The 24,871-nt window shown below is 62.5% G+C and overlaps 2 protein-coding genes across 5 annotated transcripts; one reads left to right on the top strand and one right to left on the bottom strand.

Moving 5' to 3' along the window:
* The first annotated feature begins 55 nt into the window (after positions 1-55).
* TUBG1 (tubulin gamma 1) lies at positions 56-10,505 on the top strand. Its single transcript, XM_069876909.1, has 11 exons — positions 56-156; positions 1,453-1,565; positions 2,118-2,285; positions 2,672-2,740; positions 4,193-4,272; positions 4,866-4,992; positions 6,004-6,090; positions 6,341-6,490; positions 8,428-8,580; positions 8,856-9,017; positions 9,782-10,505. Exons 1-11 carry the CDS (start codon positions 108-110, stop codon positions 9,977-9,979), a joined length of 1,356 nt encoding a protein of 451 aa, XP_069733010.1. The 5' UTR covers positions 56-107; the 3' UTR covers positions 9,980-10,505.
* A 1,826-nt stretch (positions 10,506-12,331) lies between these two features.
* PLEKHH3 (pleckstrin homology, MyTH4 and FERM domain containing H3) lies at positions 12,332-21,878 on the bottom strand. Of its 4 annotated transcripts, none has more exons than XM_069876898.1 (13): positions 21,664-21,877; positions 18,280-18,335; positions 17,542-17,630; positions 17,173-17,367; positions 16,840-16,997; positions 16,572-16,695; positions 15,611-15,908; positions 15,299-15,506; positions 14,940-15,076; positions 14,696-14,816; positions 12,984-13,433; positions 12,720-12,842; positions 12,332-12,631 (listed from the first exon to the last, which is right to left on the bottom strand). In XM_069876898.1, the coding sequence occupies exons 1-13, from the start codon at positions 21,811-21,813 to the stop codon at positions 12,449-12,451; spliced, it is 2,292 nt and encodes a 763-aa protein (XP_069732999.1). In that variant the 5' UTR covers positions 21,814-21,877; the 3' UTR covers positions 12,332-12,448. The 4 variants fall into 4 exon arrangements, with proteins under 4 accessions (XP_069732999.1, XP_069732998.1, XP_069732997.1 ...); XM_069876897.1 differs by having other exon boundaries at positions 12,720-12,911; positions 21,664-21,876; XM_069876896.1 differs by having other exon boundaries at positions 12,720-13,433; positions 14,949-15,076; positions 21,664-21,878.
* Positions 21,879-24,871: the final 2,993 nt, after the last annotated feature.

Below are 24,871 nucleotides of genomic sequence, written 5' to 3'. Positions count from 1 at the left end.
CGGGGCCGGAAGCGCTCGGCGCGCAGGAGCGGGGCCCGTAGAGCCGGGGCGGGAGCGGCGGAGCCGGGCGGAGCGGGAACGGGAACGGGAACAGGGCCCGGAGAGCCATGCCCAGGGAGATCATCACCCTGCAGCTGGGCCAGTGCGGCAACCAGAGTGAGCGCCGGGGAGAGGGGGCGGCTAGGGGGCGGGGCTGTTTGTGAATGGGAGGGGGTTGTTTATGAATGGGGGGGGTCTGATTATGAATGGGCGGTGATTGCGTGTGAATGGGCGGGGTTTGATTGAATGGGAGGGGTTTGTTTATGAATGGGAGGGGGTTGTTTATGAATGGGAGGGGTCTGATTGTGAATGGGAGGGGTTTGTTTATGAATGGGAGGGGTCTGATTATGAATGGGTGGGATCTGATTGTGAATGGGCGGGGTTTGTTTATGAATGGGAGGGTCTTATGAATGGGCGGTGCTTGGTTGTGAATGGGCGGGGTTTGTTTATGAATGGGCAGGATCTAATTATGAATGGGCGGGGTTTGTTTATGAATGGGCGGGGTCTGATTATGAATGGGTGGGATCTGATTGTGAATGGGCGGGGTTTGTTTATGAATGGGCGGGGTCTGTTTATGAATGGGCAGTGCTTGGTTGTGAATGGGCAGGATCTGTCTGTGAATGGGTGGGGTTTGTAAATGGGCGGTGCTTGGTTAAGAATAGGCGGGATCTGTTTGTAATGGGCGGTGCTTAATAATGGGCGGGGACTGATTATGAATGGGCGGGTTTGTTCATGAACGGGCAGTGTTTGGTTATAAATGGGCAGGGATTGTTTATGAATGGGCGGGATCTGTGAATGGGCAGGGCTTGTTTGTGAGTGGGCGGGGTCTGGTTGTTAATTGTTGAGTGGGCTCTGAATGGGCAAGTAGTGTTTGGTTATGAATGGGCGGGGTCTATGAATGGGAGGGGCTTGTTTATGAATGGGCGGTGCTTGGTTAAGAATAGGCGGGGTCTAATTGTGAATGGGCAGGGTCTGTTTATGAATGGGCAGTGCTTGGTTGTGAATGGGCAGGGTTTGGTTATGAGTGGGTGGGGTTTGGTTATGAATGGGCGGGGGTCTGTGAGAGGGTGGCACTTGGTTGTGAATGGGTCGGGTCTGTTTGAATGGGGTGGCTCTGATTGTGAATGGGCTGGGCTGACCGAGAGAGGAAGGGGCTGACTGAGGGGATGTGGCCTGAATGAGAGGGGGCAGTGTCTGTTGAGAGGGAGTGGGGTCTGATTGAGTGTGTGTGGGGCTTGATTGAGGGGGCGTGGTCTGAATGAGAGGGCCTGGGACCTGGTTGAGATGGGGCTGGGGCTGCTGGACACGGGGTGTTCCAGGCTCGGTCGTGGCCCCAGTATGGGGGACTGGGACTGGACCAGCCCTGCCTGGCCCTGGACCCAGCCCCAGCCCCACTGACCGTTTCCCCCACAGTCGGGTTCGAGTTCTGGAAGCAGCTCTGCGCAGAGCACGGCATCAGCCCCGAGGGCATCGTGGAGGAGTTCGCTACCGAGGGCACTGACCGCAAGGATGTCTTCTTCTACCAGGTACTGCCAGGCGCTGCCCCAGGCTGCTCTGAGGCATCGAGCAGGGGGTGCCTGCCCTCGTCCTTGGGATGCTCCATGCTGGGATGAAGGATGGCAGGACTGTCTGGGAATGCTTCAGCTCTTTTTGGCCACCTCCTGTTTGGGGACATGGGAGCTAACACTGGCCCCAGGCTTGTTTGAGTGGCAGCCTCATCCAAGCACTCCTAGGTAGCACGCTGCCAGGGTTCTTGCCTCTGCTTCTAATTCTGGAAGTGGATGTGTTGTGGAGGCAGAAACACGAGGCTGCGGCTGCCATAGATAGCGCCTGACGTAACCAGAGCTGCCCACCTCCACCTGCCCAACATTCAGGATACGTCCTAGGGGCGCATAAAGTTGCTGTGTTACGGACAGGCCATAGATAACGAAATTCCCTTGCCCTTCGTCCCTGCCCACACTGGCTGCGCCGTCCTCTCCTGCGGCCCCGGGGGTGGCACGTGTACCAGCAGTATCTCTTGTAGTAAGAAGCAGCTCTGAGCCATGACTGTGTCGTGATCTTACTGCTCCTTGTTAAAGGCAGACGATGAGCACTACATCCCGCGAGCCGTGCTGCTGGATCTGGAGCCCCGCGTCATCCACTCCATCCTGAACTCCCCTTATGCCAACCTCTACAACCCAGAAAACATCTACCTGTCGGAGCACGGAGGGGGAGCAGGGAACAACTGGGCCAGTGGCTTCTCACAGGTAACGGCTCTGCTGTGTGCAAACATCAGTCGCCTCGTTGGATGTGAGGCTCTGAGGGTAGGGAGGGCCTGGCCCATGCTGCCCAGAGCAGTGGTGGCTGCCCCATCCCTGGAGGGGTTCAAGGCCAGGTTGGATGGGGCTTGGAGCCCCTGATCCAGTGGGAAGTGTCCCTGCCCATGGCAGGGGGTAGAACTGGATGGGCTTTAAGGTCTCTTCCAATCCAAACAGTTCTATGATTCTACGAATAAATACCTCACCATTTGGCAGGGAGTTTTGCCTGACACTGTGACACCCTGAGCCAATCGGCCTTGGCTTCACACCAGGCTGGGGCAGCTCTTCCCCGTTTCCTGTGGGAAAGGAACAAATCCTGGTCTGATCTCTTGCAGGGAGAAAAAATCCACGAAGATATTTTTGATATAATAGACAGAGAGGCTGATGGGAGCGACAGTTTGGAAGTAAGTAAACCAGGAGATTTGGGTCCGGTTGCCCTGCTCAGTGTTTTCAGAGCCCAGCTGCTGTTTTATAAGGTCAAGCTCAGCCGTTTGGTGTACACAGACCTCCTCGCCTGCTCCTGAGTGCCACGCAGAGAACACGCAGGGAGAGGCACAAGGGAAAGGAGGCCTTTCCCATCTCTACTGCATCTGCCAGGCTTCCCTAGAAGCCGTGTCTCTCAATGGAAGGACGAGAGGGAATGGCCTCAAGCTCCGCCAGGGGAGGTTTAGGCTTGACATCAGGAAAAAAATTTTCACAGAAGGGGTCATTGGGCAGTGGCAGAGGCTGCCCAGGGAGGGGGTTGAGTCACCTTCCCTGGAGGGGTTTAAGGGACGGGTGGACAAGGTGCTGAGGGACATGGTTTAGTGTTTGATAGGAATGGTTGGACTCGATGATCCAGTGGGTCTTTTCCAACCTAGTGATTCTGTGGACACTTCTCTGCCCCAAACGCTGCTTGCATCAGGCACTTCCCACAGGATACAGCCCACGGGAAGAGTTCCAGGCATTATAGTGCTTTTTCCTTTCCCTGTTCCACCTCCCTCCCACGGCTCTTTCCCTGCTCCAGCTGAAGCAGGATGCACACTGCTCATCCCCCAATGCAGATCTTCACAAGCAGGTAGGGCAGCACTGGAGCAGGGAACCTCCTGCTCCCTGCAGTGGGAGCTGCAGGCTGCCAGCAGGAAGCTGTTTAGATCCAAAGTTGCCAAGTTCTTCGATGTCCACGGAATGAGTGCAGGCAGCTGCAGTTAAAGGAGCACTGGGAGTACCGACAGCTCTTCCGCTGCTTTGCTGCGTGCCTCTGGCAGGACCTTGGCCGCGAGCCATGCGGTTTACATCCCCGCAAACCTGTTTCCTGTGCACAGATGGACAGGGCTCCCTAGTGTTTGTGTCGGGCTGTCACATGGCAACAGGGAAAGGGAAATGGCTTTGTGAAATAAGTTGGCAGAAGATCCCTGCTCCCACTGTGGGGCCTGCAGCCACTGGGAGCTGCCCTGGAGTTGGGTGGAGGGAGCTTGGCACTCTAGAAGGAGGAGAATGGCATGTGGAAGGGGCTAGGGACAGGGCTGAGAATATGTATCTCTGTTCTGTGCGACCAACTGGACCCTGAAGATGATGTTGGAACTCTTTTGAAGTCTCTTCTGGGGTAGGAGGAATACAAGAGGCTCCTGAGCTGCAGTTGAACTTTGTGGTGTTTGCAGAGACATGGATTCCACCCACGCTGGCCAGAGTGGCCCGATGAGCACGTGGCTGCTGCTGCGGTCTGGAGGAGCCAGGGCTCCTCTCTGCTTTGTCTGCAGACGTCAGTTCTGTGCTCTTAGTTGTCATGGTGGGGAGTTCTTGGCTTAGCTGGTGGGGCTTTGCTGGCTCTGGAGCCGAGCTGGACCTTGGACTAACGGTGTTCTGCTTCCTTCCAGGGGTTTGTGCTTTGCCATTCCATTGCTGGTGGAACGGGCTCCGGGCTGGGTTCCTACCTCCTGGAGCGACTGAATGACAGGTAAGCATTCAGCTTCAGCCCCTTCCCTCCCGTGGAGTCTTGCCCGGCCCGGGCACCCTGCCAGAGCGGGGAGCTGGCAAGCGCTGACGCAGAGCCACCGCCCCCACCCAAACACTGTCTTGTGCAATCCCTGGTGCGCTGCCCGGGGAAGGGACGGCTCCTCATACCCCTGGGGACTTCAGAGGCTCCAAAACCGGACTCGGTGCTGTCCAAACCCTGCCTTCCCTCAGCCATTCTTATCAGGCAGCTGCCTTCTGTCTGCAGGGAAGGTGGGAGGCTCTAGCTGTGGGCTCTGCGCGGCCACCCCTGCCTGTTTCAGCTTGCAGCCTCTTGAAAACGCTTGTTAGCAGCTGCTTAATCAGCCTGCAGGGCTCAGCCTCGCCTGTAGCTTTGTCTGGCAGCCCCACTCCTGTGCTGCTAGGGTAGGCACTGCTGGGACAAATCCTCTTCTTCCCTGGGAGCCAACTCTGGTGAGCAGTGCTGGTGACTCATTGCTGTCCTGAGCCCTGGAGACTGTAAAGGGAGCTTGTGGGAGGAGAGAGAGTGCTTGCTCAGTGCTGTTAACCCTTCAGGTGGCTGTGCTTTCTCACCAGGTATCCCAAGAAGCTGGTGGAGACCTACTCAGTTTTCCCAAACCAGGATGAGATGAGCGATGTTGTAGTGCAGCCGTACAACTCTCTGCTGACACTGAAGAGGCTGACTCAGAACGCTGACTGCGTGGTAAGAGTCCCGCTGCGGGTCAGGCTGGCAGCGCAGCCGCCTCTTGCGTGGCAGCTCTGTCTGTCCGCAGCTGCTCAGAAGCACAGCAAGTTCAGCAAGGGGCTTGGTTCAGCAAATGCACCTCGTCCAGAGGACCAAGTAGATGTGGTAGCTCCAGGAACAAGGTCTCTGCGCCTCGGCATGTCTGCCTCTGGGATCCAGCAGATTCTTCCCGTGGCAGCAAGGATTGGCTGTGCTTCCTCTTTGTAGCTGTGCATTCCTCTTGAACTGGAGTCCAGCATCGCTTTCAGCACCCACAAGCCTCATTGCTCTCTCCAACTACCTGAAAGGAGGTTGTGGAGAGGAGGGAGCTGGGCTCTTCTCCCAAGTGACAGGCGACAGGACGAGAGGAAATGGCCTCAAGCTCCACCAGGGGAGGTTCAGGCTGGACATTAGGAAAAAATTTTTCACAGAAAGGGTCATTGGTCCCTGGCAGAGGCTGCCCAGGGAGGGGGTTGAGTCCCCTTCCCTGGAGGGGTTTAAGGGACGGGTGAACAAGGCACTGAGGGACATGGTTTAGTGATTGATGGGAATGGTTGGGCTCGATGATCCGGTGGGTCTTTTCCAACCTGGTGATTCTAAGCCCCAGCAGCATCTTCAGCCTGCACCGTGGCCTGCGATCAGGTCCTAACTGAGGCCCTGCTTGTCCTTCCCAGCTTATCTCCACACGTGGCAGGGCACGAGGGCTGCAGGTTGCTGTGAGGGGGTGGCCCAGAGGCAGTGCTCTTTGGGAGAGCACCGGGGAGCTCAGCCAAGACGAGAGGAAAGAGCTTCCATTGACAGTGTCGGTTACGCTCCAGAGATGAGTCAGCTTGCGGTTTCAAGTGTCTGCCACCTGCCGCAGAGGGCTCTGCCAGGCTGCGGCGCTCAGGGCCCATGCTGGGTGATCCAGGGCCCTCGGACGTGTTGGTGGGGCTGCCCTTCCTCAGGCTGCTTCCAAGGCTTTTCACAAAGTTGGATTTTCTCTTGCAGGTGGTTCTGGACAACACGGCCTTGAATCGGATCGCGACAGACCGGCTCCACATTCAGAACCCATCGTTCTCTCAGATTAACCAGCTGGTGAGAAGGGCTCTTCTCTCTGGAAAAGCCAACCTGGGGATTCCCCGCCTTCTCAATTTGATTTGAGCCTGCTCTGGGGGCAGGGCTAGCTGGTGGGCACCATGAAGCTAGGAATAAGGGTCCCCTGCCCTTGCTGGGGTGGCCTCCATGGGCACCCCAGCTTCCCCCCGGCACGTCTGCATGGAGCAGGTTTTGCCCATGCTCTGGGGCCACACGGTGAGGTGGACACTGACCCCATCCTCTCCCCCAGGTCTCCACCATCATGTCTGCCAGCACCACCACGCTCAGGTATCCCGGCTACATGAACAACGACCTCATTGGATTGATCGCCTCCCTGATCCCAACCCCGCGGCTGCATTTCCTCATGACGGGCTACACGCCGCTCACCACCGACCAGTCGGTAAGGCAGAGCCACCAGGCATCCCTCCCCTTCCCCAGGGGCAGGAGGAGCTGCCACCCTCTCCTCGTAACATCCATCGGTCCCATGTTCTTGGTGTGAGCTGGAACTGACTGTTCCAAATCCTGAACCCACGCACCCACACCACGTGACAGCCACATGTAATATGAATCAGACATGAGCAGGCAGTTGTGCTTGTGCTGGTCTTCCTGCTGCACACATCAGGGTGGCTGTGGCAGCTCTGGGAGAGTCGACAGTGTCTGGTCTGGCAAAAAGAAATGATAGAGCGAACCCAGCAAAGTTTCATAGAATCATAGAATCACCAGGTTGGAAAAGACCCACTGGATCATCAAGTCCAACCATTCCAATCAAATACTAAACCATGTCCCTCAGCGCCTCTTCCACTCGTCCCTTAAACACCTCCAGGGAAGGTGACTCAACCCCCTCCCTGGGCAGCCTCTGCCAGGGACCAATAAGGTCTCCCCTCAGCCTCCTCTTCTCCAGGCTAAACACCCCCAGCTCTCTCAGCTGTTCCTCATAAGGCCTGTTCTCCAGCCCCTTCACCAGCTTCATTGCTCTTCCCTGGACTTGCTCCAGAGCCTCAACATCCTTCTTGTGGTGAGGGGCCCAGAACTGACCCCAGGATTCGAGAAGCGGTCTCCCCAGTGCCGAGTCCAGAGGGAGAAGAACCTCCCTGGCCCTGCTGGCCATGCCGTGTCTGATCCAAGCCAAGATGCCATTGGCCTTCTTGGCCACCTGGGCCCCTGCTGCCTCATGGTCAGTCACTGTCAACCAACACCCCCAGGTCCTTCTCCTCCAGGCAGTTTCCAGCCAGACTTCTCCTAGTCTGTAGCCGCATAAGGTTGTTGTGCCCCAAGTGCAGGACCCAGTGTCTGGCCTTGTTAAACCTCATGCCATTGGTCTCAGCCCAGCGGTCCAGCCTGTTCAGATCCCTTTGGAGCCTCCTGACCCTCCAGCAGATCCACGCTTCCACCCAGCTTAGTCTCATCCGCAAACTTGCTAAGGGTGCACTCGATGCCTTCATCCAGGTCATTGATAAAGACATTGAACAGGGCTGGACACAGCACTGAGCTGTTGATCATTGTCATGCCAAGAGTGGTGGGCTCCAAGCGCCAGGTACTTCTGAGGGCTTTGTCCATATTCTTCGAGGGGATTGCCACCCTTGGCTGCATTGTTCAGTCCTGCTGGCATGTGTCCCCTCAGCCCCCCCGGTGCGAGCAGGGCAGCTGATTTGAGAGGTGCTCACCTGCGCTGGCTGCCTCTCGGTTCGGCTGGGAGCTCACAGCTGCTGTTCTCCTCTCGTTGTGTGCATTTCCTCAGGATGTTACTCAGAGAAGCAAATCTGAAAAACTGCTGGCTCTGAAAAGGGTATCGAGTGTGTGATCTGTCCTCCTCGGAGGAGTGCGGGGAGGGCTCAGCCAGTGCCTGGAGCGAGGCTGCCATGCCCTGAGCTCCCCTTGCCACGGGCACTCCCGTGCCAGCCTTGGGGACCACAGTGTCTGAGCTGGCTGGGTGCAGGGTGAGGTGGGAAGGGGCTGCTGTGGGGAATGATCCTTCTTCTGTCCTCCATCTCTGCCCTTCGCCTTGGCAGAAGAACAGGACAAGTTTGGCAGCGACACGAAATGTGTCCCTGTCACTCTGGTCTCAGCTGCGTTTCGTCTCAGCCCCTGCTATGGTGCTGGGGGGTGCAGCTCAGTGCCCTTGTCTTGGAGCCTCCAGCAATTCTCTCAGCCTGGCTGTGCCTGCTGTGTGACTTTGGGATTTCCCTGTCCTGCATGCGATTTTGCATGTGGCTTCATCCCTGGGACGAGGGCTTCTCCATCCAGCTGCCCTCCAGTCCTGTGTGCGTGTGTGTGCAGGGCAGCGGGAGGAAAGGGAACAGCGTTCCCGCTCCTGCTGATCCCTGCTGCCGTTTGCAGGTGGCCAGTGTGAGGAAAACCACAGTCCTGGATGTGATGAGAAGGTTGCTGCAGCCTAAAAACGTGATGGTGTCCACGGGGCGAGACAGGCAGACCAACCACTGCTACATCGCCATCCTCAACATCATCCAGGGGGAGGTGGATCCCACGCAGGTGAGTTCCTGGTGCTGATGGAAACAGCACAGCCCGCCAAGGAAGGCCACGGTTGTGTCTTTCTGCACGGGGATGCTGGGGTGAGGCTGAGCAGTGCTGGAATACTGTCTCCAAGTTGCTCCTGGAGTGGCCCTGGCCTCATGGAAAGACCATGAGGAACCTCCCTGCCTGCTGTTTGCTGAACTCCACCTTCCTGAGGAGCAGCTCCATGCTCTGCTGGAACCAGGCTGCTTTGCCCTTCGCCCTGCTGCCCCTTGCTGCTCTCATCCCACCAGGTTCACAAGAGTCTGCAGCGGATCCGGGAGAGGAAACTGGCCAACTTCATCCCCTGGGGTCCTGCCAGCATCCAGGTGGCTTTGTCCCGCAAGTCTCCCTACCTGCCGTCCGCACACCGCGTCAGTGGCCTCATGATGGCCAACCACACCAACATCTCCTCGGTGAGTTCCTGGCGTCCTTCCACTCACAAACACCTCCAGGGTTTTCACAAAGCCAGGGCAGGGCCTGCAGATGAGGGGAGGGTGGGCAGCTCCCAGCTGGGGCGCAGCAGGGCTCAGGCCTGGGGTCCAAGCAGTCCTTCCGCACCCCTGGTGCCGTTCTCCCTGGAGCTGGCTGCAGGATTCCCTCTCTCTGACCAAAGAATCATAGAATAGAATAGAATCATAGAATACAATCACCAGGTTGGAAAAGACCCATTGGATCATTGAGTCCAACCATTCCTATCAAATACTAAACCATGTCCCTCAGCACCTCGTCCATCCGTCCCTTAAACCCCTCCAGGGAAGGGGACTCAACCCCCTCCCTGCGCAGCCTCTGCCAGTGCCCAATGAGCCTTTCTATGAAAATCTTTTCCCTGATGTCCAGCCTAAACCTCCCCTGGCGGAGCTTGAGGCCATTCCCTCTCGTCCTGTCCCCTGTCACTTGGGAGAAAAGCCCAGCTCCCTCCTCTTCACAACCTCCTCTCAGGGAGTTGCAGAGAGCAATGAGGTCTCCCCTCAGCCTCCTCCAGGCTAAACACCCCCAGCTCTCTCAGCTGCTCCTCTGAAGGCAGCTTCAGAAGTGTGAGCTGATCCTGAGTGCTGGCTGGGTGCAGGGTAGCAGCTCCTGCCCTGCCTGCCTCCTCCCAGGCAGCAGCCTGAGGCAGCTGGGACCTTCCCGTCCCACGGGATCCCTAGGGAGCTCTGACCACTGCCCTGCTCTCCAGCTGTTTGAGCGGACGTGCCGGCAGTATGACAAACTGCGCAAGCGGGAGGCTTTCCTGGAGCAGTTCCGCAAGGAGGACATCTTCAAGGACAACTTTGATGAGCTGGACAACTCCCGGGAGATCGTGCAGCAGCTGATCGACGAGTACCACGCGGCCACGCGCCCTGACTACATCTCCTGGGGCACGCAGGAGCAGTGAGCACCCTGCCCACGGACAGGAGGGTCCCACGGCTGCCTCCACGCACGCTGGCAGGGGTTATTGTCCCTGCCGTGCCCACGTTTAGCACCCCTCAGCGCTGCCCGGCTGCGGGGCGGTCCTCGCCCCGGCCGCACACACACACGCTGCGCTCCTCAGCAGAAGCGGCTCTGCAGGGAGCAGCACTGGCCCTGAAGACCCTTGGCGGGGGAACAGCCTCCGCTCCACCACCTGCCCTGGCCCAAGGTGGGACTGGGCAGCTCCGCACTGTGCTGCTAGGGAACCTCCGCCCGTGGGAGCAACGCTCGCTCGGAGGAGGGAGGAGAGCGAACCCAGGGGCTTGGAACGGGGCCTGGCCCAAAGCGGTGGGTGCACGCAGCCCCTGTGGCCAAAAGGCTCTGTGTGGCTGGGCTAGTCCTTGACCTGGGCAGGAGCCCTGTTCCTCTTTTGCCAGATCAGGCCTGGGGCACAGGCTGTATCTATATTTTTGTAGGTTATTTTGCTTTAATAAAGGCTGTTCCTGCACTGACGCTGCCTCTACAGCTCCTGGTGCAAGGAAGGAATCATAGAATCACCAGGTTGGAAAAGACCCACCAGATCATCGAGTCCAACCATTCCCATCAATCACTAACCCATGTCCCTCAGCACCTCGTCCACCCGTCCCTTAAACCCCTCCGGGAAGGGGACTCAACCCCCTCCCTGGGCAGCTTCTGCCAGTGCCCAATGAGCCTTTCTATGAAAATCTTTTTCCTAATGTCCAGCCTGAACCTCCCCTGGCGGAGCTTGAGGCCATTCCGTCTCGTCCTGTCCCCTGTCCCTTGGGAGAAGAGCCCAGCTCCCTCCTCTCCACAACCTCCTTTCAGGTCCTTGTAGAGAGCAATGAGGTCTCCCCTCAGCCTCCTCTTCTCCAGGCTAACCCCCACCAGCTCTCTCAGCCGCTCCTCGTAAGGCCTGTTCTCCAGCCCCCTCACCAGCTTTGTCGCTCAAGCCACAGACACTGCCAGGGCTACTGTTCACCTTGCCCTGCCACTCTGCCGCATCGTGCTGGCATCCCAGTTTGGCAGGAGCACCGAACTGGGGCCACTGCTCACCTGCACGTCCCGGCGGTGCCCGAGGCTCGCCCTGCCCCAGCTGCCGGCGTGCTCTGTCTGGGCTCGGGCGGCACTGGGCGACCGCTGTGGCAGAGCCAGAAATACTGGCAGGACCTGCTGGCGCAGCTGACCAGGAACAGGAGCCGGCACTGCCCTGCCCGCAGAGCAGCCTGGTGCCCGCATCAACGGGGAGGCCCCTGCAGGAGAGGCTGGGGTGCCCTCACCGCTCTGGGTCCGTGGCAGGGGGTGGCACCGCCAGGAAGGACTGGCTAGTCTTGATGGAGATGGACAGACCAGCTCCAGTCCTGCCCCCTCCGAGCTGTGAGGGACAGGGGTGTGGGGCAGCGCTGGCCCTGGCCCAAGCCCAGGCAGCCCAAGGTGAGAATTAGCCTTTTCCTCTGACCCTGTGGCATGGAGCAAAAGGCTAAAAATACCAACCTGCTATGGCAGTGCCGGCTCCCACACCCTCTCTGGCACCAGCCCCACAGAGGCACCTGCTGCCGGGGCAGTTTCGCCCCCCTCCCGGGGCAGCCAGTGCCAGGGGGTGCTGGGGAGCCGGCCACGGAGCCGGAGCGCTGCCCGCGCTCTTGGGGTGATGCCAAAGGGCACAGCCTGGCTCGCGGTCCTTGTCACCAAGAACATGCTGTGCCGCCACTGTGGGGAATCTGGCCCATCCTCGCCTCCTGCTGCTCCAGGACAGGAGGCTCAGCTTTGCCTTTGTGCATTTATTTAGAAAAACAACCAGCCAACCCCCCCACCAGCCCACCCTCCTCCCCAAGACAGAACCGACAAACTTTACAGAGGCAACATTGAGGGGCCAAGCCCCGGCCGTACCAGCCGCCACCCCGGCACCACGGGGCCACCGCAAAGCAGCAGGGCCCGGCCACTCCGAGGCCACTGGTCCCCGAGGTGGCTCAGCCAAAAGCTGCCCGCAGCTTTCCAGGAGGGGTGGGTTGAGCGGACGGACAGACGATGGCACAGCACCGCTGCCCAGCACCCTCTGCTCCATCAGAGCCCCCCGGGGCAGCAGGAGCCGGAGGGAGGGGGACGGGCAGGGTTGCCAGGCAGTGCGAGTGCTGGAGGCGAAGGCACCAGGGGTGCAGGGGAGCAGGGGATGGGGACAGGCCTGGGGGCAGGGTGGGGGACCCCGCTGCCCTCCAGGGAAAGTGCTGGAGACGTGGTGGGCACGGGCGTCTCAAAATAAATTAAGGAAATAAACCAGAAAGGCACCGGTGGCGCAGGGAGCGCGAGCTCTAAGCCCCCGTTTCTCTGCTCCAGGGAGCAGCTGGTGAGCGGCACAGCCCCGCGCTCACTGCCGGGCCGGCCGCCCTCCCTGTGCCAGCCCTTGAGAGCACCCTGCGTGGCCACGCTGGCCACTGGGCTAGCTGGGGAAGGAGCCCGTGGGCGGCTGGTGCTGCCAGGGCCCGGCTGCAGGGCAGAGCGCCGGCGGTGGCACAGGGGGAGCCGGGGCAGGGGGGCTGCTGGCCGGCTCCGGGGGGTGAGGCGGCTGCCGGGCACCCGCGGAGGCGAGGTACGTGCCGAGGAGCTGGGCGATCTCGTCCACCTGCGGGGCAGAGGGGACACGTGGCATCAAACCCAGGCACCTGGTAGCACCGCAAGGAAGCGGCAACAGAGGGATGGTTGTGCTGTACCTGGGAGGTCTCGAAGAGCAGGTCCTGGTCCTCCAGGGAGAGGCGGAAGGTGCTGCTGTCGGAGGCGCCGAAGGAGGAGATGCGGCCGTAGCAGAAGGTGTCCAAGGGCTCGGGCTCTCCTGGCTTGTAGAGCGAGACGGCCTTGGCCCCGATGCCCAGCCAGAGCCGCTGGGGCCCGGCGCCAACCGGGCTCTGCGGGGAGAGGGGCGTCAGGGCTACTGGGGACCAGGGCTGCCCACCGGCCCTGCCCCGCCGGGGCCTCACCGCACGCAGGTCGACATCGAAGAGCGTGGAACCGAAGCCGGGCCACTCCCGCACCAGAGCCACGTAGGCGGCCATGGCTTCGGGCCGACCCATGCCCTGTAGGAGCTTCCACTTCTCCACGATGGCAGCCACGGTGCTGGCCCCCTCCTCGCGCAGGCGGCCTCGCAGGCGCTGGTCCCTCTCCGCCCGCTGCTTGGCCAACGCTTGTCCCCAGAGCCCACCAGCCAAGAGCCCCGCGCGCAGCCGGGCCCCCCGGCACTTGGAGGGCGGCCGGCGGCGAGGGGGAGGCAGGCGAGCGTGCAGCACGTGGGGTGGGAAGAGTTCCTCCAGGCGCGGGAAGGGAGCGTGGGTGGAGAAGTCGCTGTTGAGGCTCTGCAGGCGCAACGCCGCCAGCGTCTGCAGCGTCTCCTCCGACGTGGGCACGTAGCCCCGCAGCACCATCTCGTGCGCCTGCAGGACGGTGGGGGGAGTCGGCAAGGCATGGCCAGCCCGGCACAGCCAGCCCGGCATAGCATGGCACAGCACAGCCACGCTGCCACGTCACAGCCATCCTGGCAAAGCAAGCACAGCCAGCCCAGCATGGCACAGTCACCCTTGCATGGCACAGCACAGCCATCCCAGCACAGCCACCTCGGCATGGTATAGCCATCCTGGCACAGCATGGCACAGCCAGCCCAGCGTAGCATGGCACAGCACGGCTACGCTAACACGGCACGGCCATCCCCGCATGGCATGGCACAGCCATCCTGGCAAAGCACGGCACAGCCAGCCCAGCATGGTACAGTCAGCCTTGCATGGCACAGCACAGCCACCCCGGCACAGCACAGCATAGCCACGCTGGCACAGCACTACCACCTCGGCATGGTACAGCATGTTATGGCATGGCAGGGCACGGCACGGCATGGCCACCCAGGCTCAGCCACCCCAGCATAGCATGGCACAACACAGCCACGCTGCCTCGGCACAGCCATCTCAGCATGGCATGGCAGAGCCAGCATGGCACAGCATGGCACAGCCAGCCCAGCATAGCATGGCACAGCACGGCCACCCCAGCATGGTACTGTCACCCTTGCATGGCACAGCACGGCACAGCACAGCCACGCTGCCACAGCACAGCCAAATCAGCCCCAACACAGCCACCTCGGCATGGTACAGCACGGCACGGCATGGCCATCCAGGCACAGCCACCCCAGCATAGCATGGCACAGCACAACCACGCTGGCACTGCACAGCCACCCTGGCAAAGCACAGCATGGCACAGCCATCCCAGCACAGCCACCTCGGCATGATACAGCCATCCTGGCACAGCACGGCACAGCCACCCAGGCATAGCATGGCACAGCACAACCACGCTGGCACTGCACAGCCATCTCGGCATGGCACAGCACAGCCATCCTGGCAAAGCACAACACAGCCAGCACAGCATGGCACAGTCACCCTTGCATGGCACAGCACAGCCACCTTGGCATGGCACGGCATGGCCATCCAGGCACAGCCACCCCAGCACAGCATGGCACGGCATGGCCACGCTGCCATGGCACAGCCATCCTGGCAAAGCACAGCACAGCACAGCCAGCCCAGCACGGCACAGTCACCCTTGCATGGCACAGCATGGCCACGATGGCACGGCACAGCCGCCTCGGCATGGCACAGCACAGCCACCCAGGCACAGCCACCCCAGCATGGCACAGCCCCTCTGGCACGGCTCTCACCTGCTCGAAGAGGAGAGCAAACTCGAGGCTGTCGCGTGGGACGTTGTCCGTGTCCAGGAAGCCATAGTGCTTGAAGCAGAGCCGGCACGGCGGGTCCTGCTCCTGCTGCTCCCCAGCCAGGCTGCGACAGAAGGAACCGTCCCCATCAGAACCGGGCATGGGCACAGAGGTGTCCCCACACCGTCCCCTCCCACCAATGGCCCCCCAGTCCCTCTTCCCGTAGGCAGCAGAGCGGGACATTTACTTTTCAAACCTGGTGAGGACGTCGGCCAGCAGCGTGGTGCTGCCCACCGGCTGCTCCCGCCGCCGCGACTGCTCGTAGAGCGCAAAGAGGTTGGGGCTCTGGGAGAGCCCCAGGCGCGACACCAGCTCCCGGGCCACCTGGGGCGAGACAAAGGCAACCGACGGTGACTGCGTGTCCCTGGCCGCGGCGCTCAGGGCTGCAAAGGGACACAGACAGGTCATGGTGGGCAAAGGCAGGTGGCCCTCAGCCCCTCTCCACCGTGGCTCAGCTGGGAGAAACCCACAGGAGCTCCCAATTCCTCCAGCCCCACGTGCTGAAGAGTCCTGAGCCCCCTGCCCGGCACAGATCCTGCCCCTCACCTCCTCGGCCGTGGTGTGGGAGCTGATGGCCACGCTGCAGGCGGGCGCTCCCGGGCAGTGCACAGTGCAGATCATCTCCTGCCGCCGCATCAGCACCAGGATCTCCTCCAGGGAGGGCACGCACTCCCTCCCCTTCGTCTTCCCCAGCGCCTCCCGGATAAAGCAGGCGTACTTGGCCATCTCCGAGGTGGGGAACCGGCTCTCTGTCCTGCAGGAGATGATGCCAGGAGGGTCACGGTGGCACCGACCCTGTGAGGGACCCAGCACTCGCTGAGCTCCCTGCCCGCAGCCGGGGGCTCTGCCAGCACTCACCTGTCCAGGTGGAAGCGCAGGAAGCGCAGGACGGGCGGGGAGGGCAGGAAAGTGCAGCTCATGCAGGTGAGCAGCTGCCAGTAGTGCAGGTCGCCCTGCCCACCTGGCGCCGGCGGCTCCGTGGTCTGCTTCACCAGCTGGCAGTAGATCTCGTCCACGAGCGGCGGCAGGTCCAGGCAGGTCTGCAGGATGCCCTGCATCAGCGGCACTGGGTCCTGCTCCAATTCCAGCTGCTGCAGCGAGTTGAAGAGCTTCACGGCCTCGTCGCGCAGCGTGGTGTAGCTGCGGGGGCCAGGGGCTATGGGATAGAATCATAGAATCACCAGGTTGGAAAAGACCCATCGGATCATTGAGTCCAACCATTCCTATCAAATACTAAACCATGTCCCTCAGCACCTCGTCCACCCGTCCCTTAAACCCCTCCAGGGAAGGTGACTCAACCCCCTCCCTGGGCAGCCTCTGCTAGTGCTCAATGGCCCTTTCTGTGAAATTTTTTTTCCTAATGTCCAGCCTGAACCTCCCCTGGTGGAGCTTGAGGCCATTCCCTCTCGTCCTGTCCCCTGTCCCTTGGGAGAAGAGCCCAGCTCCCTCCTCTCCACAACCTCCTCTCAGGGAGTTGCAGAGAGCAATGAGGTCTCCCCTCAGCCTCCTCTTCTCCAGGCTAAACACCCCCAGCTCTTTCAGACGCTCCTCTTGTTCTCCAGCCCCCTCACCAGCTTCGTTGCTCTTCTCTGGACTCACTCCAGAGCCTCAACATCCTTCTTGTGGTGAGGGTCCCAAAAGGAGGGGTTAACAGCCCTGTGGGCTTCCCGAGGATCCCCCCAGCAGCAGCTGGGCGCTGCACCTGCACCCAGGGCCAGGGAGAGCCCAGCCCAGCACTTTCCCACCCATGCAGTGCCCAGACCTTCCCAGCTTTCGCTCCCACCAGCCAGGAGCACAAGACCCCCCGCCAGCCCCTCACCGCTTTGGTCCAGGCTGCCGTAGGGGAAGGGCAGGAGGGGAGCATAGAGGGGGCTGCTGGTGTAGCGCAGGATCGGGTTGCAGCGATAGATCTGCTCCAGGACCTCGGGGTTGCCACAGTGCTCCTGGAACGGTGAAGCGATGGCAGCAGCTGCAGAGGGGGCTGCCCAGCCGAGCAGTGCCCAGCACGGGCACCCGAGACCGTGGGGTCTCGACCGCCCAGCCCAGCCCCACCAATGACCACAGGCAGCCCAGTGCCACAGACTCACCTCGACGTCGCGCATGAGCAGCTGGGTGGGCGTCTGGACAGGAGCTTTGCTGCTAATGACCTTCTGCACGGCACACACCCAGCGCACGGCCTCGTTCAGGTGTTCCGTGTACAGGTGGTAGCAATGCTTCCTGCCAAACACCTTCACACTCCAGTAGCCTGCGAGGGACAAACGGCTCGCCTGCTGCCCACCATTGCCACCCCTGCCAAGGATCCCAGCTCCACACGGCCCCTCAGTGCCCCAGGACGTGGCACAGCCCCTTCTAAAGGTGATGGAGTCCTCTCGGGGCTGGGAGAGCGATGTAGTAGGGCACAAGGGGCTCGGACACCCTACCTGTCTCCTTGTAGGTCTGCTTGTCTGGCCAGAGCACGGAGCAGAGGCTGGTGAGAACGAGGGAGCCCAGCCGCCGGGCGCCCTTCTCCTTGCTGCTGTAATAGTCCAGGGAGTCGGGCGTCAGCACGAACCAGTACTTCCGAGGCCGAATCCAGGAGGTCTTCACGCTGCCCCGCACTTCCCGCTGCAGCCAGCCTGGGAAGAGGAAACCGCAGGCTCAGCCCCTGCCGCTGGCACCATCCGCTCCACTAGCTCTGGGTAAGTTCTGCTCATTTGGTGCCTCTGCCCCTCTGGGATGGGATCCAGATGGGGCACGATCCAGCTCCTCTGGAGGCAGAAGATCCTGTGCCCCAGCCTGGCTGTGCCCACCTTTCATGAGGACGTCGGGATCGTCCTCCACTGGCCCTGGGCCCTTCTCCACGATGAGGCTGCGCATCTCCTCAGCGACGAGCAAGGACCTGGGGACAACACAGGGCTGAGCCCAGGTGCCCCCGGCTGCTTCCTGCAGCTCCCGAGCAGGGAACCAGCCCAGGGATTGGGGTGATCTGGGTCCTGAGGGGCTCCGGGCACCCCACAACCCCACGGTGGGAACGCAGCAAAGCCATCGGGTGCAGATGACCCCGGCTAAAAATAAGCTGTTTGCAGTCGCAGCCCTGCCAAGGAATTCGGAAAATGAACAACCAGGAAGGAATGTTGGCAGCGGCGTCAGCACTGGAAGGACGGTGAGCAAGCAGGCCCCTGTGCCCCAGCACCCTGTGCCTCCCTGGGCACACACGGCCCCGGGGCACGGCCTCTGCGGTGGACGCGGCAGAGCAAAGCCTCCCAGCCCAGCCTCCTGGCACAGGAGGAGCCACCCACGGTCCCCTTTGGCAAAGCTTGCTGCAGCCAAGACATCCAGCACAGCAGAAGGATGGAGACGTGCCTGAGGATGCCCAAGGGATGGGGATGGAGCGTGGCAGTCCCGCTCTGCCAGCCCCAGCTCTAATCCATGGACTGGCACAGCACGGCACCAGGGGGGTACGGCACACGTTGGCACCGCTGCATCCTCCCACAGCCGCAGCACCACGCGAGGGACGCAACACGATGCCCCACACAGGGGTCACTCACCGCTCGGAGCCGCTGCTGCTGCGGGTGGGCTGGCTCAGGCTCACCTCCAGGGGCCCCTGGGGAGGGAGGAAAGATCTCAGCCCCATGCACCTGGCACCTTCAAACGTCCCCTGATGACTGCTCAGCTCGTCACCACCCTAGCTCTGGGCCCAGAGGGACCAGCTTGCATCCTGCCACCATGGGGTAGAAATCTCTGGTGGCACCAGGGCTGCAGCAGGAGTCAGAACTGCAGCTGGGGCACCCCGGGGGCAGCCTCTGGGCGTGCTGGCTGCGTGTCCTCAGCTGACCCAGCCGGCTGAATACCGTGCAGAATTGCACAAGGTCAGTGCTGAGTAATACGCTTACGGCACAAAGTCCGATTGTAATGGGGCCGCTGACTTCCTGCCCGAGGCGGTGGGACGCGGCGCAGGGATGTCCCTGGCCCCGCAGTGGGACGGAGGCACAACTGGACGTGGATGGTGCCGGTTCACGTGGTGACCACGGCACACGCACCAAGACACGAGGCAGGGCCCAGGCACGGGCAGGCACCGGCTCCAGCAGGGCACGCCGAGTGCAGGGACGCGGCAGTGCCAGCAGACGCTGCTCCAGGAGATGTGGCTGCCCCATCCTGGGCTGCATTCAAAGCCAGGTTGGATGGGGCTTGGAGCCACCGGATCCAGTGGGAGATGTCCCTGCCCCATCCTGGGCTGCATTCAAAGCCAGGTTGGATGGGGCTTGGAGCCACCGGATCCAGTGGGAGATGTCCCTGCCCCATACTGGGATGCGTTCAAAGCCGGGTTGGATGGGGCTTGGAGCCACCGGATCCAGTGGGAGATGTCCATGCTCATGGCAGAGGGTGGAACTAGATGGGCTTTAAGATCCCTTCCAACCCAAACCGTTCCATGGTTCCATGGTTCTACGTGCGGGCGCTCCCACCAGCTGCAGCCCAGCAGGGCAGCCGGAGGCGCGACAGGCCGGAGCGTGCCATGGAACAGCAAGAAAAAGAGACAGCTGCTAAAAATAGTGGCAGGGAGCAGAGCCGCTGCAGGTACGGCTGCGCCGTGGGGCCAGGCGCCGCTGACCCATGGCATTAAGGGCACCTGTCACACAGCACCAGTGCCCGTGAACGGGGCCATCTCGCTGCTTGAGAGGGCTCCACGTGGTCCCACAAGTCTGCGGGCACGGAGACAGTGCCCAGCTCCTCAGCCGTGGCCCGCGGGAGGAGGAGGAGGTGGCGGTGGTGGCCGGCTCCTTCGCAGGGATATAAATAAACTGGAGAGGAGCCGCAGCGGCAGGGCCAGGGCAGCCGCTCCCACGCTCCCAGGAAGAGGCGGCTAACGCTGCGGGTTTCCGAGGACTCTCCTCAGTCCCGGCAAAGGGCTCCCCAGGGAGTTGGTGTCACGGCCACCCACGCCAGCCAGAACTTCTGGAACCAGCAGAGCCCATGGGATTCAATTTGCTCCAAGACAGCTCCTGCTGCGTCCATGCCCTTGGCACGGCCACCAGTGCCTGGAGATCCCAGCTCCAACCCTGCTGCTGTCCCTGGCACTGCTGCAGAAGGGGACAGCACAGGGGGACTCAGGGCCACCCCTAGCCCCGCGTCGCCTGGTTGTGCTGCAGATCCCGTGTTGGGCACAGGGAGAGGGGCTGCAGACAGCAGGATTGGGCTGTCACCACCACCTGCATCCCATTTTTCCATTTTTCACGGAAAGGGTCATTGGGCACTGGAACAGGCTGCCCAGGGAGGGGGTTGAGTCACTTTTCTTGGAGGTGTTTAAGGGACGGGTGGTCGAGGTGCTGAGGGACAGGGTTTAGTATTTGATAGGAATGGTTGGACTCGATGATCCGATGGGTCTTTTCCAACCTGGTGATTCTATGATTCTATGATCTGGGCAGGGATGCAGCCCTGTGGCTTGGGGTGCAGGGGGCAGCTCGATGGGCAGGAGGAACTGCAAGGAGCCGGGGTTCACCCCTGCCACCCCCTGTTATCAGCCGTCTCGCATGCAGCCCAGCCGGAGGAAGCGCTGGTTTCCGTTGCTCCGCTTCCCTAAACAGAGGAAGCAGCCGGAGTGGGGAGATCCAGGCGTGCTCCCCACGCCTGGCACGTGCTCCCGGGGCGCTGCGTGCCGGGAACCGCCGCGGCCTGCTCCGGCAGGTCTGCATGGAGCCTAGCCCGAGGAATCTGTCCCATGGGGACCCTCTGCACCCTGGCCAACCCTGACCTCGGCACCAGCACAGGGCACGTATGGTCCCCGTGTGGGGGCTGGTACTGGCTGCCCCAGGGTTTGGGAGCCAGTACCAGCTGCCCCCAAGGCGCACGACACGATACCAGCAGCCCCGCGGTGTGGGACCCAGTGCTGGCTGCCCCCACAGCGCGGGAATCCGGTATCGCCAGGACTGTGGTGCGGGAATCTGGTACCACCAGCCTCTGTGGTGCGGGAATCTGGTACCGCCAGCCCCATGGAGGGGGATCCGGTACCACCAGCCCCATCCATGGAGTGGGAATCCAATATTGCCAGCCCCCAAGGAGTGGGAATCCGGTACCACCAGCCCCCTGGAGTGGGAATCTGGTACCGCCAGCCCCCATGGAGTAGGATCCGGTACCGCTAGCCCCTATGGAGCAGGATCCAGTACCGCCAGCCCCTATGGAGCTGGAATTCGGTACTGCCAGCCCCTATGGAGCTGGAATTCTGTACCACCAGCCCCCATGGAGCTGGAATCCAGTACCACCAGACTTCACAGAACGGGAATCCAGTACTACTAGCCCCTACAGAATGGGATCCAGTAACGCCAGCCCCCATGGAGCCGGAATCCAGTACCACCAGCCCCCATGGAGTGGGAATCCGGTACCGTCAGCCCCCATGGAGTGTGATCAAGTACCACCAGCCCCACAGAGTGGGAATCCGGTACCACCAGCCCCCATGGAGCTGGAATTTGGTACCACCAGCCCCTACGGAGTGGGAATCTGGTACCGCCAGCCCCCACGGAGCAGGAATCCAGTACCACCAGCCCCATGGAGTGGGAATCTGGTACCGCCAGACTTCACAGAACAGGAATCTGGTACCGCCAGCCCCATGGAGCAGGATCCGGTACTGCCAGCCCCTATGGAGCTGGAATTCGGTGCCACCAGCCCCTGTGGAGCTGGAATCCGGTTCCGCCAGATCCCATGGAGCTGGATCCGGTACCACCAGCCCCACGGCCCGTGCCCCGAGGAGCCGGCAGGCACCGGGCAGGCACCGGGCAGGGCATCTCCCGGGGCTGCCCGCACCCACCGACCCCGCACCGCGATCCAGCCCCGCAACGGCTCCGCTCCGGTTCCCCGGCGGCTGCCCGGGGCTCCCCCGCAGCGCCCGGGTCCCCGCACCCCGCGCCGAGCGCAGCCCCGGGGCCGGTCCCCGCTCCCACCTGTTCTCCCGGGGCTCGCAGCTCGAAGGACGCCGCCTCCTCCTCCTCGTCGGCCTCCGGTTCCCGGTCGGCGTCGCCGTAGTCCCGCCGCAGCAGGGTGAAGCCCTGGCGGCAGCAGAGCAGCCACCACAGCCCCCCCGGGAACGGCATCGCCGGCACCGGCACCGGCACGGGACCCGCCCGCGCTCCGGACGCCGCCACCGGGACCGGCCCCGCCGCCACCGCCGCCCCGGGCGGGCCGGGAGCGTCACCGGGAGCCGCCGAGCGCCGCCAATCGCCGCCCGGGGCGGGGCCGCCGTGCGTCACCGGGAGGGGCGGAACCGGGAACCGGAGACCGCGATGGGGGAGCGGGCAGCGGTGCGGGGAGAGCAGCGGGCAGCGGGCATCGCCTGCGCCCCAGCGGGCACCCAGCGGGGGCACCGGGCACGGGACACCGGGAACAGCCTGCGCCCCACCGGGCACCCAGTGTGGGCACTGGCACTGGGCACCGGGCACCCGATGTGGGCTGAGGGACACTGGGCACGGGGAACTGGGCATTACCTGCACCCCAGCGGGCACCCAGGGAGGGCACCGGGCACGGGATGCTGGGAACCGCCTGTGCTCCACTGGGCACCAGCACCGGGCACTGGGTACTGACTGTGCCCAGTGTGGGCAAAGGCACTGGGCACCGGGCACCCGGTGTGGGCTAAGGAACACTGGGCACGGGACACTGGGCATTACCTGCAGCCCACCGGGCACCCAGTGTGGGCTTAGAGACACTGGGCATGGGACACCAGGCATTACCTGCACCCCACTGGGCACCCAGTGTGGGCTTAGAGACACTGGGCACAGGACACTGGGCATTACCTGCACCCCACCGGGCACCCAGTGTGGGCACTGGCACCGGGCACCCGATGTGGGCTAAGGGACACTGGGCACGGGACACTAGGCATTACCTGCACCCCACCGGGCACCCAGGGAGGGCACCGGGCACGGGATGCTGGGAACCGCCTGTGCTCCACTGGGCACCCAGTGTGGGCACCAGCACCGGGCACTGGGTACTGACAGTACCCAGTGTGGGCAAAGGCACTGGGCACCGGGCACCCGGTGTGGGCTAAGGAACACTGGGCACGGGACACTGGGCATTACCTGCAGCCCACCGGGCACCCAGTGTGGGCTTAGAGACACTGGGCACAGGACACTGGGCATTACCTGCACCCCACTGGGCACCCAGTGTGGGCTTAGAGACACTGGGCACAGGACACTGGGCATTACCTGCACCCCACCGGGCACCCAGTGTGGGCACTGGCACCGGGCACCCGATGTGGGCTAAGGGACACTGGGCACGGGACACTAGGCATTACCTGCACCCCACCGGGCACCCAGGGAGGGCACCGGGCATGGGACACTGGGAACCGCCTGTGCTCCACTGGGCACCCAGTATGGGCACCGGCACCGGGCACTGGGTACTGACAGTATCCAGTGTGGGCAAAGGCACTGGGTACCGGGCACCCGGTGTGGGGAAAGGCACTGGGCACGGGACACCGGGAACCATCTGTGCTCCACCGGGCAGCCAGTGTGGGCACTGGCATTGGGCACCCAATGTGGGCTAAGGGACACTGGGCACGGGACACGGGGCATTACCTGCACCCCAGCGGGCATCCAGTGTGGGCACTGGCACTGGGTACCCGATGTGGGCTAAGGGACACGGGGCACTGGGCATTACCTGCACCCCAACAGGCATCCAGTGGAGGCATCAGCACCAGGCACTAGGTACTGACTGCACACGGTGTGGGCAAAGGCACCAGGCACGGAGCACCAGGAATCGCCTGTGCTCCACCGGGCACCCAGTGAGGGCACCGGGCACCCAGTGTGGACACTGGCATCAAGCACGGGACACCAGGCGTCGCCTGCGCCTGCTGTGGGTACCAGCACCCGGTATAGACAAAGGCACAGGGCACCAGGCACTGCCTGCACCCCACCGAGCACCCAGTATGGGCACCAGCACCGGGTACTGACTGTACCCAATGCGGGAAAATGCACCGGGCATGGAACACCCACTGTGAGCACTGGCACCCGGTGTGGGCAAGGGCACCAGGCACAGGGCACTGGGGACCATCTGCACCCAGTGTGGGCACCGGCACCAGGGACTCAGTGTGGGCACCAGTCATGGGACACCGGGCAGCGCATATGCCCAGTGTGGACACCAGCACCCAGTGTGGTCACCGGCACCGAGTACTGGGTACTGACTGCAACCATTGTAGGCACCAGCGCCGGGCACCCAGTGTGGGCAAAGGCACCAGGTACGGGGCACCAGGCCACGTGGCACCTGTTGTAGGCAAAGGTACTGGGAGCCTGGCACCGGGCACCACATGCTCCCAGTGTGTGCACTGGCCCAGGGCACCTGGCATGGTCACTGTCTGCACCCAGCGTGGGCACCAGCACCGGGCACCAGCCCCATGCCAGCCAGAGTGTGCTGATTCTAGTAGCCCTGGACTTTTACTGGCCATGGTGTCAAGCAGCCCCGTGGCCTCGGTGCCGTGTGCTGCCCCAGCCGTGCCGTGCTGCAGCCCTGGTGGCTCAATCCGGTGAGGTGCAGGGCCATGTGCCCACGGGCATGGGCTGGGCAGGGGATCTGCAAGCAGGAGGACACCAGGATCGGGCAGGGGCTCCACAGGAAGGGGGACAGTGGAACTGGGCAGGCCTGGTGTGCTGATCTTCCTGGCACCTTGTTCATGGTGGGGTCGCAGCCGGTGCCGCTGTGCAGCTCAGCACCCTCAAGTCCTGGGTGCCACGGCAGCGCCAGGGCCCTGCCCCGCTCGCAGACCCCAGAAGGGGTTAAGCACAGCAGCTGCAGCCCTGGCTCGGGATACAGCTGTTGGGTCAACACCGGCTCTAGGAGCCCCGTGATGCTGGGATACGCATGCAGGATACACTGGCTGCCAGCTCGCCGCCCACACAGCCAGCACCGGGGCTGTGCCGGGCGCTGAGCGCTGCTGCGGGGCTGCTGGGGCTGCAGGGCACTGGGGCAGAGCGGCTGGGTCGCAGGGCATGGGCACCAGGCACGGGCACCTGGCTGGGGGATGCAGGGAGGTGGTGGCATGGGTCTGGGAGCAACCCTGGCATGGATCTAGGACTAACCCTGGCATTGCCATGGGGCCAGCCAGCCCTGGCATGGATCTGGGACCAACCCTGGCATTGCCATGGGGCCAGACAGCCCTGGCATGGA

The sequence above is a fragment of the Phaenicophaeus curvirostris genome, chromosome 26 (assembly GCF_032191515.1).
Source record: "Phaenicophaeus curvirostris isolate KB17595 chromosome 26, BPBGC_Pcur_1.0, whole genome shotgun sequence".
Classification (NCBI taxonomy): Eukaryota; Metazoa; Chordata; class Aves; order Cuculiformes; family Cuculidae; genus Phaenicophaeus; species Phaenicophaeus curvirostris.
The sequence above is the reverse complement of the archived record's forward strand: the minus strand, read 5'-3'. Positions and strand labels throughout refer to the sequence as shown.

Bases quoted from the DNA above. Each gene is read 5' to 3' on its own strand.
- PLEKHH3 (XM_069876895.1), bottom strand. From the start codon at position 21,813: ATGCCGTTCCCGGGGGGGCTGTGGTGGCTGCTCTGCTGCCGCCAGGGC. The intron at 17,368-17,541 runs GTGGGCACAGCC...TCCTCTTCCCAG, and splicing joins TCCCGACGTCCTCATGAAAG to GCTGGCTGCAGCGGGAAGTG. The intron at 16,998-17,172 runs GTAGGGTGTCCG...TGTCCCTCGCAG, and splicing joins GCAGACCTACAAGGAGACAG to GCTACTGGAGTGTGAAGGTG.
- TUBG1 (XM_069876909.1), top strand. From the start codon at position 108: ATGCCCAGGGAGATCATCACCCTGCAGCTGGGCCAGTGCGGCAACCAG. The intron at 2,286-2,671 runs GTAACGGCTCTG...GATCTCTTGCAG, and splicing joins GGGCCAGTGGCTTCTCACAG to GGAGAAAAAATCCACGAAGA. The intron at 6,091-6,340 runs GTGAGAAGGGCT...CCTCTCCCCCAG, and splicing joins TCTCTCAGATTAACCAGCTG to GTCTCCACCATCATGTCTGC.